This window comes from Pelmatolapia mariae, linkage group LG5 (assembly GCF_036321145.2).
Source record: "Pelmatolapia mariae isolate MD_Pm_ZW linkage group LG5, Pm_UMD_F_2, whole genome shotgun sequence".
NCBI lineage: Eukaryota > Metazoa > Chordata > Actinopteri > Cichliformes > Cichlidae > Pelmatolapia > Pelmatolapia mariae.
In genome coordinates this window covers 8,498,312-8,508,463 of record NC_086231.1, presented here as the reverse complement: position 1 = coordinate 8,508,463, position 10,152 = coordinate 8,498,312, and the positions used below count along the sequence as shown (strand labels likewise).

Below are 10,152 nucleotides of genomic sequence, written 5' to 3'. Positions count from 1 at the left end.
AAAAGTATTATCATTAGAAAAAGTATTATTATAAACACTAAATATTCTTTTTACAGGGAAAGAGTAGTTTCCTTTACATGATATTTGAGGTCTTATTGTTAGCAGTTTGGCTTGTTTTGGTCTGTTTAAATTACATCTATTAAAATTTAAAAGTATTTTTTCAGCTTGATTCACTCTACAAGAGTTGAAGCCAAGATTTCTTGAGAAATAGTCCGAAATGCCACAGGATCATAAAACAAGTAGCCAGAAATCCAGAAATTCACAGTACAAAAACAAAGTCTGCAAAAAACAGAGAGATGCTTCTGAGAAATGACCATGAAAGTATACAACTGATAAATCAACTGCACAAATTTGGAATTAATCTTTGATTTAATGGTATTACTTCCAGTTTTATTTTTATATTTTATAATAATGTGTTCTCAGCTCAGAGTGTCAAATACACACATTGTTTCAGATACTGCTGGCATTGCAGAAATATGTACAGGGTGTCATTTGGTTTGGATGCCTTCATGCACCAGCTGCAGCAGTATTGTACACCACAGAGGAAAAGTCCGCATTAGGAGGGTGGAGAGGTGTCATAAGTGGTTCTCAGATAGGAGAACACAGTTGGTATCCTGTTTGGTCGTTAAGTTATGGCACCCAAATTAATTGATTAGGTTTAGGCAGTAAAAATAACTTCTATGGGTTTATGAGGAGATCTTGCATTAAAAAAAAAAGATGAAATGTGGACTGAGGTGGAATTATGATTACGTCTATACAGTATATTGGTACATGAGATGTCAAGGGATCCTTAAAAAGTGTTCATATCTGATGAGTTGGGAATGATTGTCATAACTGGTGTATCATGTTGTTGAGCGTACTGCTTGACTGGCTCTAAATTAAAAAATAAAAGGGTTCTTTTTATAAACTGTTGAGCATTTCTTTTCTATTTCTGTGTGACATCTTTTCACACAACTTCTAAAACTAGAATAAATATAGAGAAAAACAGTAGGGAAAAAGTTTATAAACAGAACCCAAATAAATAGAACCCTAATAATATCTTATGAGATGAAATGTTATATTCTGTTGATCTGATGTACAAAGTATTTGCCCCCTTCCTGATTTTTTAGTCTAAGGATCACAGTGGCAGACATACAAGAAAAGGCATACAGTATGAAGAGTTAGACAGCACCAGGCCCCGACATGATTCACACCTACTGGTTAAAGAAGCTGACTGGACTCCGTGAGCGTCTGGCGGCACAAATGAACCAGCTGCTAATGGATGAGAGACACCCGGAATGGCTAACTGAATGTCAGACAGTCCTGATCCCCAAGGATCCCCAGAAGAGACAGGTCCCATAAACTACGGACCAATAACCTGCCTCACATGAGCGTAGCACAGAAAGGCCTTGGCAGGCACACCAGAGGGGTGAAACATCAGCTACTGGTAGATAAAGCAGTCACCAGAAACTGCAAGACCAGGCTTACCAACCTGTGCACCACCTGGATTGAAAGCCTTTGACTCAATGCCCCACATATGGATCCTGGAATGCCTTCAATTCAACAACCTCAACAGGACCATAACAGCCGTCATCAGGAATTTGATGGGGATGTGGCAAACAACACTAGAGGCTAACTTCAAGCCAGTCGCACAAGTCCCCCTCAGTGAGATTACTGACAAGATGGATACCAAGTACAGAACAGAGAATTGTCAGCCACCTCCTCTAAATAGATGACATTAAGGTGTAAGTCAGGAGTGAACGAGACATAGATTCACTGGTTCACACCACTAGAATATAAAACAACAACATCAGAATGTCATTCTGTCTGGAGAAGTGTAGTTCAATGGTAACAAAGACAGGGAACTGAGGGCATTGTACACTACAAGGGAAGATTGTAGAAGACTTGTAGATGATAGCTACAAGTACCTTGGAATCACACAGGCAGATTGAAACCACGATGAAACTTCTAGGAAAGCTGCAACAACCACATACCTGCAGAGGGTCAGGCAAGTCCTAAAGATCCAGGCAATCAACATCTATGCCCTGCCAGTGATCAGATACCCTGCTGGGATAATAAGCTGGCCAAAGGAGGAGACAGAGGAGCCACTAACATCGACACAAGGAAACTCCTTAGCATGCATGGAAGATGGCTACAACTGACCATGTGCTTAGTGAATACCTCAGGCAGCAAAAAACCTGAGAAAGAAGAGGAGCACGACAGGCCCTTGCATGGCATGTATCACCGGCAGATTGAAGAACTGGCTGACATCCAGAAATCCTACCAGTGGCTAGATAAAGCTGGATTGAAAGACAGCACAGAGGCACTAATCATGGCAGTCCAAGGAACAGCAAAGATACGGCGCAAACCCAAGGATGAAGGATAAAGACCACCTCACAGGGCAAGTGGGGACCTTTATTTTACATGTACACAATTACCCATTTGAACCCTTTAAACAAGCTGTCAATGCTGGAAAACCCTCCAGTGTGACTGAACTAAAACAATTCTTCAAAGAACAGCCAGCCAACGCCCCTCCAGAGTGATGCGAAAGACTCATTGCCAGCTATTGCCAATCCTTGACTGCAATTTTTTTGCTTTCACAGCAGTGAGCAGTGGGCATTTATAGACAGATAATCTAAAAAAAAAATCTAAATTTCATAACACAAGATTTTGGAAGTGTATTGTGGCAGGAAAAGTAGATATCTCAGAAAAAAAGTTGTTGGTAGTCATTAGGTTGGAAAGGGTACCATTTTGGAGTTTGGACTCCACCAATTTACAGGCACCAGTGTGTATACAAATTAACCCTAAAAGCCTGAACCATGAAAAAATTGCCAGAAAATTGTATTTTTTTTTGAAAAGGTAGTTTTGAATCTTTTAAAAAAATAAATAAAATAAATGTTAATTTATATATATCAGTTTTAATTTGTATCATATTTGCTACATCCAGCTCTTTTTTTGCAATGTATTGCTTATTTAGATTATTTTGATTTTTCGGGGGGAACAAACATGAAGATATTATGAAGTCACAAAAGCTAAAAAAAACCCTCATATATCAAATATGATACACTAGGCATTAGCATAGAATAACATTAACATAGAATATAATAACATAAACAAAATAGAACTTTTTGGTTTAAATTAGAAGTGTTACATTTGGAGAAAGAAAAAAAAACATTGTGGTGGTACAATTAATTCTAAATTATATCAGAGAATTCTATAAAAAAAATGAAAAAAACATCAGTATAAATATCTCAACAGAAAGTGAGTCATGCAGAAGAACAATAACCCTCAGTTTTCACATTGTTCTGCCAAAAAATGCTTGAGGAAGAATAAAGAAAATGTTTTACACAATCAAGTCTGAGTCAAAGTCCTGACCTTAACCCAGTAAGTTGGTGGACAGCATGAAAGCGGTTCATCTGAGGTTAGTTGCTGGAAACAGTAACCTGCAGTTATTGCTGCACCAGTGGATCACATCAATGACTCACTCTAACATTTCCATTTAATTTGCTTTTCATTCATTTGTAACTAGATTCTCTTTTTCTACTTTAAGGACCTATAAAAATGGATGATGCTTTATTTCATTCATATCCAGGAGAATAGAAAGGGTTTACTTTTTTTTTCCCCCCTGTAAATGAAGTAATGCTCATATTTAAAAGGATTAAGACCATAGGGGATCTCTTCAACATGTTTATTGGCAATTCTTGCAGAATTAAAATTAGCAAGTAATAAGCTAATGAATGGATGAAGTTGGATGGATGAAGGGCCCTGGTTTAAATACTTAAAATAGAACTTTAGGTTTAATATTGACTAACAAACCTACTGAAAGGTGTCAATAAATGCTTCTCTGAAATTTTACAAACTCGCATAACTCTTGCGTAGAGTTCCATAGTCTGGCTTTACGATAAATTTGCTGTAGTTAAACAAAATGAAAGAGAAACTGCATGTACAGCACTCTGGTAAAATGACACTAGCATGCTGATAACAGGTAATGGAGAAGAAATGTGAGTGATGATGAAAGGGCTGGCACAGTAGAGGTTTTAGCCTCTTGATTTCTATGTACACTGAGATGTCTGTGTTAGCAGTACAGCCAATGTCACTGTTGAGCAATGAGTCACAGTCAGTTCCTTGAGGGAGAATCATCCACAGGAATCCTGGATTTAGGGGAGTTTCTTTATTAATGTTATACTTTTGCTGCTTTTCTTTTTTGCTGGAGGAGCTTTTAAAAAAAATGAAGCGCTGCCGCTCATACAGTGTGACAAGTGAAAAGCCTGGGGAGATGACTTTTTCAATGTATTCTACAATAACATAATATTGTGGTTCCTTACCCCCTGACCTTGAGGCTACACTTGTCATTCACACCTACTTGCACTGAACAGATGTGGAGATGCAATATAACATCTAAAATGCATGTAAAAGTTTAGCTTATCATACTTTTCACACATCTTTTTTCCAATTTAGTGACCTATTGCTATTTTTATTGGGGTTTTTGTTTGGGTTTTTTTCCCATTTAGTTACAGTGAGGGAGGTTTGAAGCTGGATCAGCCAGACTGGAGGATAAATGGCTATTATGATGGAAGGTGAAATACAGCACAATCAGACTTGTTTTTTTTCCTTCTTATTGGCTGTTTCCAGAGCCAGAAAAAGTCCAGACAGCAGAAAGAAATAACTGAGCAATTCTACTCCACATAAAAAAATACAACTATGTCTGTGGCTTTACCTTCCTGTCTAATTTCCTCCGCAAACAGTCTTTATTCTCCTAAGCAGCCGATCCATCATACTTTAGAAAAAAGCAGACTTCCTTTGCCAAAGTCCAGTTTGGTCAAAACTGAATTCGAAAATAGTAACTGGTATAAATGTTTTTGTAACCAACTGTATGGTTATTTCAGACTAACAGCAAGCTGACTAAGCTGTGATACAAATCCATAACCAGCAAGCATGATTTACATGCCTGATCTGCTCAACTGGTATCATGGCTCAAGTAACAAAAGTTAACCTGTTTTTACATTCAGACTCCAACTGCCTGTGTCTTCACCTGATCCATATGAAGAAGCAGAGATGGGTAAGTATCTCACAGGAATATTACTATGAGGCTCATGAGGTAGCTCATCGGCAGATGGATGGCATTCTGCAAAGCCAGAGATGGGGACCTTAAGATATTAGCCTAAATGATGACCACTATTTCCCCTAGCAAAGGATAAGGCTGTTGAGCGCCAAATAATGGCCACAACAGAGAAAAAGAAATGACTTAAGGAAACATTATACTAGTAGAGGCCCAGTTTCAGTAGCAGCATACTTAAGAATGATAGATACAGAATGTGCCCAGATATAATGAAATTGAAAAGTATAGTGATGACAGCTGGTCTAATGTTCGAAACTATTTGCACAGAAAGGAAAATTTAAGTTACAGTCTTATTAGTTAGAGATTTTTTTTGCAGTAAGTAACAGTAAGCCTATGCTGGAATAGGATTGTATATACCAGTGAAGTTACATGATTACAACTATTACAATTGCTGATGGCTAGCAGATGTAATATTAACCATATTTAGCAACTTGGTTTAGCATGTTAGTGTTTGCTTATTAGTTTTAACCAGTAATTGTTTTTATTGTTTTAAAGTGTGCTTTAAAGTTTGTTTGAATTTTTTTTAATGTTTTTTGTTTGCATTATTGTCTATTTAGCCTCAATCACAATGAGCCAATGTGTTGCTTTAGCAGTCATAACTTTAGAGTAAAAGTTTAAGGCAAAGTACTGTTCAAGCATGCTGGAAAACACCAACTCAGTTTTTAAGATCACCTCTCAAAAAAGGAAAATGTTTATAATATGACTAGGCAATGTTTAAAGCCATGTGGAGATTTTGTTTTAACAGGAATACACGGATGGACAAAGGTTATGCATATTGAAAATATGGACGGGTCAGTAGTTTTGTTGTTTGAAGGCGAAACACACAACTTAAACATTTATTAAATATCTAATTTGCTAGTACTGGTTTAATATTGGCTAACTACAGCATTGGGTTATGGGGCTGTTAGTTTCAGTATTAGTGTAGTTAAAGACACTATGATATTGGTGAGCAATAAGTACCATGATATTAAACTATACAAAAGTGCATAGATTATTGGCAAGATATGTTAACGCTGCATATCCACTCAATCATGATTTTGCCTTGTTCCCATTAAAGGTGCACTATAGCTTAGCCCTCGTAAAGAAAACAAATTCTACACCTGTCACTAATATGGTAAACAAATAAGAACGTATGCTGCACACACTATGAGTAGCTACTACTGGCTTGTGCTAGATGAAAAGTCAAGGGACCATTATGATCACCATGAATATCTGTACAAAATGTATAAATATTGATATTTAAATCTAGACCAGCGTTGTTAGCCTGAGAGCTGCCAGCATGGCTTTGATTCTGGCACTTCAGTTAGATGTGCTCACCACTGGTGAAAGAAATGTATTTGCAGAGAATTCTCCAGTACTAAGAGAAAACAAATTATTCTGCATAGTTACAGCCTTGGTCAGCTCAGGCATAGAGTAGCTGTGTGGAGGATTTCACTCTTGAGTTTTCTCACACATGAGGTTTTCAACAAGAAGGTCCTTTTAAAAAAGGAGTGTGTAAAAAAGAATATATTCCCACAACAGGGGATCGTCTGTCATCATGGCTGTGCAGAGGTCCATTATTACATTGGAGTTATCGCTCCTGTCTCTGGTAACACTGCAGTTCTTAAACAGCTACTATAAGGAAGACTTATGGTGACCAAGACAGAGATATATATAATGGCAAAGCATCATATGAAAAATTACTGCTTTGCCTGAGCTTATTTGCTGGTGCTTGGGTTTGGCTGTGATATATACCAAAAAGCACAACACAAAAATGGTTTGTCTGTCAGTGTAGGTGGGTATCAGGCAGGCCAACAAGCTCAGACACACGGGCTCAGTTCTAGTATCCCATCACTGCACTATGATGAACATGTACCATCCTTTTATGGATATGCACAAACAAGGTCATCCTATATGCATTTGCTTGCAGGCATGCAGTAGCCTTGAATCTGATACACTGACTTATATTTAATAATGTATTGAAATGAATGACGCAAATTTACTTTCCATTTACATGTTCCACAAATATTGATGTAATTTACAGAAAATCAGCTATAAAGAATGGCAATTAACATGCATTTCCACCCTATTAAGAGTTGATGTGCATCTAGATAAACATCCTGTGGGTCTAATTTAGCACAGGGGTAACTAAACTGCTACTAAAGACATGATGGAAAAAGGTACATTTATTTTACAGGAATTTATTGATCGTTGCTTAATGTTATGTTAATATTTGTGAGCTGTTCACACAAATATAATGTTTTTGTCTACTTCAGTCAAGTATACAAAGTATGCAGACTGTGTGTGGCAGGGTGTGTGTTTTATAGGAGCTGCATTTTTAAAAAGTAATAAAGGCATACCTAATAGTTTAATAATTATATTAAGTTAATAATTATTATTCACCTTGTACAAATAGTATTAATGAACCACTATTCATTTAAATTATATTGTATTCACAATATCTTAATGGTATTCAATTCAATTCAGGTTTATTAATATAGTTCCCAATTACAACAATCAGCAATCAGTCAACAATCAGCTCATCCCCTATAAGCGCACACTTGGTGTCAGCGGGAAGGAAAAACTCCCTTTAAACAGGAAGAAACCTCCAGGCTCCAGGGAGCGGCAGCCATCTGTTGTGACTGGTAAGAGCTGAAGAGAGGGAGATAGAACAAAAGAAACACAGTGGAAGACAGCCAGAGTTTAATAATAACTAATGATTAAATGCAAAGTGGTGTAAAAACACACAATGAGAGAAAGCTCTCTGTGTGTTTATACACCTGTTCGAACATGACAGGCATACTGTCTCCTACCAACTTTGACTGCTGGTAGGAGAAAAGATGAAAACAGCAGTCTCCAGAGTCAAAGACTTTCATCTCCCTACCCCGGATTTCAGTGGATGACTGCAAGGTTCTAATGATGTCATAATTAAATAGTTTTCTTTTCAAGAACACAATTATTTGCTGTTTCATTTTTTTAAACCGATCGCCAGTGCTGCTGTTTTCTGGTGAGGACAGCTGACATTTGGTCCTTGGTGGTGTTCTGCCAGGCCTGGACTATGGCCAGTTTTTAGTCTTGTAGCCTGCAGCCTGGTATTTACCAAGAGAGACATCATTTGGAATTGCAGTTATGTCACTGACTTGGCCATCCTTAAAAGTCAAGAACGTGTCACTGTTTGGCTCAAAATATCTGACAAATGTTATAGTCGCTGCTTTTAATGCACGCACATGGTAGGCAGAGTCATATTATCAGTAGAAATTAATGCATATTGATTCTCAATAAATATACTGCTAAATTCAAGGTAGATTCAAATGTACTTTAATATGATATTTTCATTATAAATGATTCTTTAAGAGATATTTTTGCCTATAGTAACATAAAATTTGTGCTGTCTAGATGATCAGGCATATTTAACAACATTTGCAAGTCTGAAGAGAAGTTAGAAGTACTTTCCTGGGTTTCAGAATACATAACCAAAACCTGCTGGTGAAGAGAAATACTCCTTGAGTATTCCTATTCAGTGCTTGCTTTTACAAAGAAGCAATTTGGAGGTTTGATGCTTGAAATCATTTTCTCCAAAAAGAATAATATGCTAATCTTCTTAAAAGTGTGCTGTAGGCTAATTCATGTTGCGGCTATGAATCATGCTATTGTTGGCTCTCACATTAAGGTGGATGCACGACTACACCTGAGCCCTTTTAAAAACCACTTTTACTAGTAGCTTTATCCTGTTCCTGGGTGACCTCCCACTTTGAAGCCTCATGCTTGAAATTTAGCCTCGAGATCTTTTGGGGGGGAAAAAAGGAATAAGTAAATAAATAAAATCCTTTCATCCTGCAGCTGTCAAAGATTTTTCCACACTTTGGCAAAGGTGTTTCAAAGGCACAAATCAGATCTATAAAACATTTAAATGATTGCTTTGGTCTAGTCAACCGTAACTTAGTGTCTCTGGATAATGTCATTCTGTCATTTCTGAGACAGCTTTCCATATTCTGATTTTATATGAACAGAATTCATAAACTGTCATTCAGTGCCACCTCCAGTATGTTATCCAAATGAGAAATGGTTAGGTGGACATAACAAAAAAAGATTAAGTGGAGGTCCTTCTATTAGGAATACATATATTACTAAGACACTATTTATCATCTAAGGGAATTTCATACTGCAATCAGTATTACATGGTCACACTAACTGCAACAACAAAATGGAATCCAAGCTTCAAAACTGCATTGTAATTCAGGGTATGAACATTCTGACCAGTGTGTGCCACATGACTCCTCAGCTTTTGATTTTTAATTGATTAAAATGTGTTAAATTCATACCCTGTTGTGAGGGAAGCCTGTCCTCACAGTAAAGCGTAACAACACCATCTAGTGGCAGCATTGGCCACACTATAACAATGACAAATATGTCAAGGAATCATGTTAAGCTCTGAATGTTGGAATCTGCATTGGAAATGACTACAATTTTTTTCAGTTTAAATGACTGTTTAAACAGTGAGTCCATAATGTGATTTCATAATGCTGATGGGGCCGTTTATGTCTTGCCCACATTCCAACACTAAGTAGAAATATGATCTATGTGGTTTTCATGGCTGCTCAGTGCTGACGATCAGTTTCCCAAGAACTATTTTAAACCCCGCTGGCCACACGGTAAACACCAGAACATGCCCCTGGCCTTCATCGGGCGCTGATAGATGCATGTGTCATAGGCTAAGAAAAGCAACATACTAATTCCCTTTTTCAGCATTATGTTTAATGAAATATCTTAACATGAGAACAGTGAATGAAATGCTAAAGTAAATACTACAGACACAGACTTTGCCTTAGTTTATATAAATATGCAATTGATGAAACCACACAAGAGAAAGCCACAAGAACTAATTTTCACCTACTCCAGAACAACAGGATGCTCTGATCCACCTGGCCTCTAAGATTAGCTTTACTGATTGTAGTGAGTGCAACTGATTAAACTTTTTTACAAAAAAGAAAAACTATTATAGATAATTACCAGTAATTATCTGTAATAAAAGACAATCTACATTTCTTCTATGTACCTGCATCTGTTTAGAATAA

The 10,152-nt window shown here is 37.1% G+C and overlaps 1 protein-coding gene across 1 annotated transcript in view; it reads left to right on the top strand.

Moving 5' to 3' along the window:
* Positions 1–6,635: 6,635 nt before the first annotated feature.
* The window catches only part of igfn1.1 (immunoglobulin like and fibronectin type III domain containing 1, tandem duplicate 1), a 41,345-nt gene continuing 37,828 nt past the window's right edge, over positions 6,636–10,152 (top strand). The window contains 2 exon segments of the mRNA XM_065470956.1: positions 6,636–6,730; positions 7,565–7,722. Of these exon segments, the coding sequence (XP_065327028.1) occupies positions 6,636–6,730; positions 7,565–7,722 (253 nt within the window).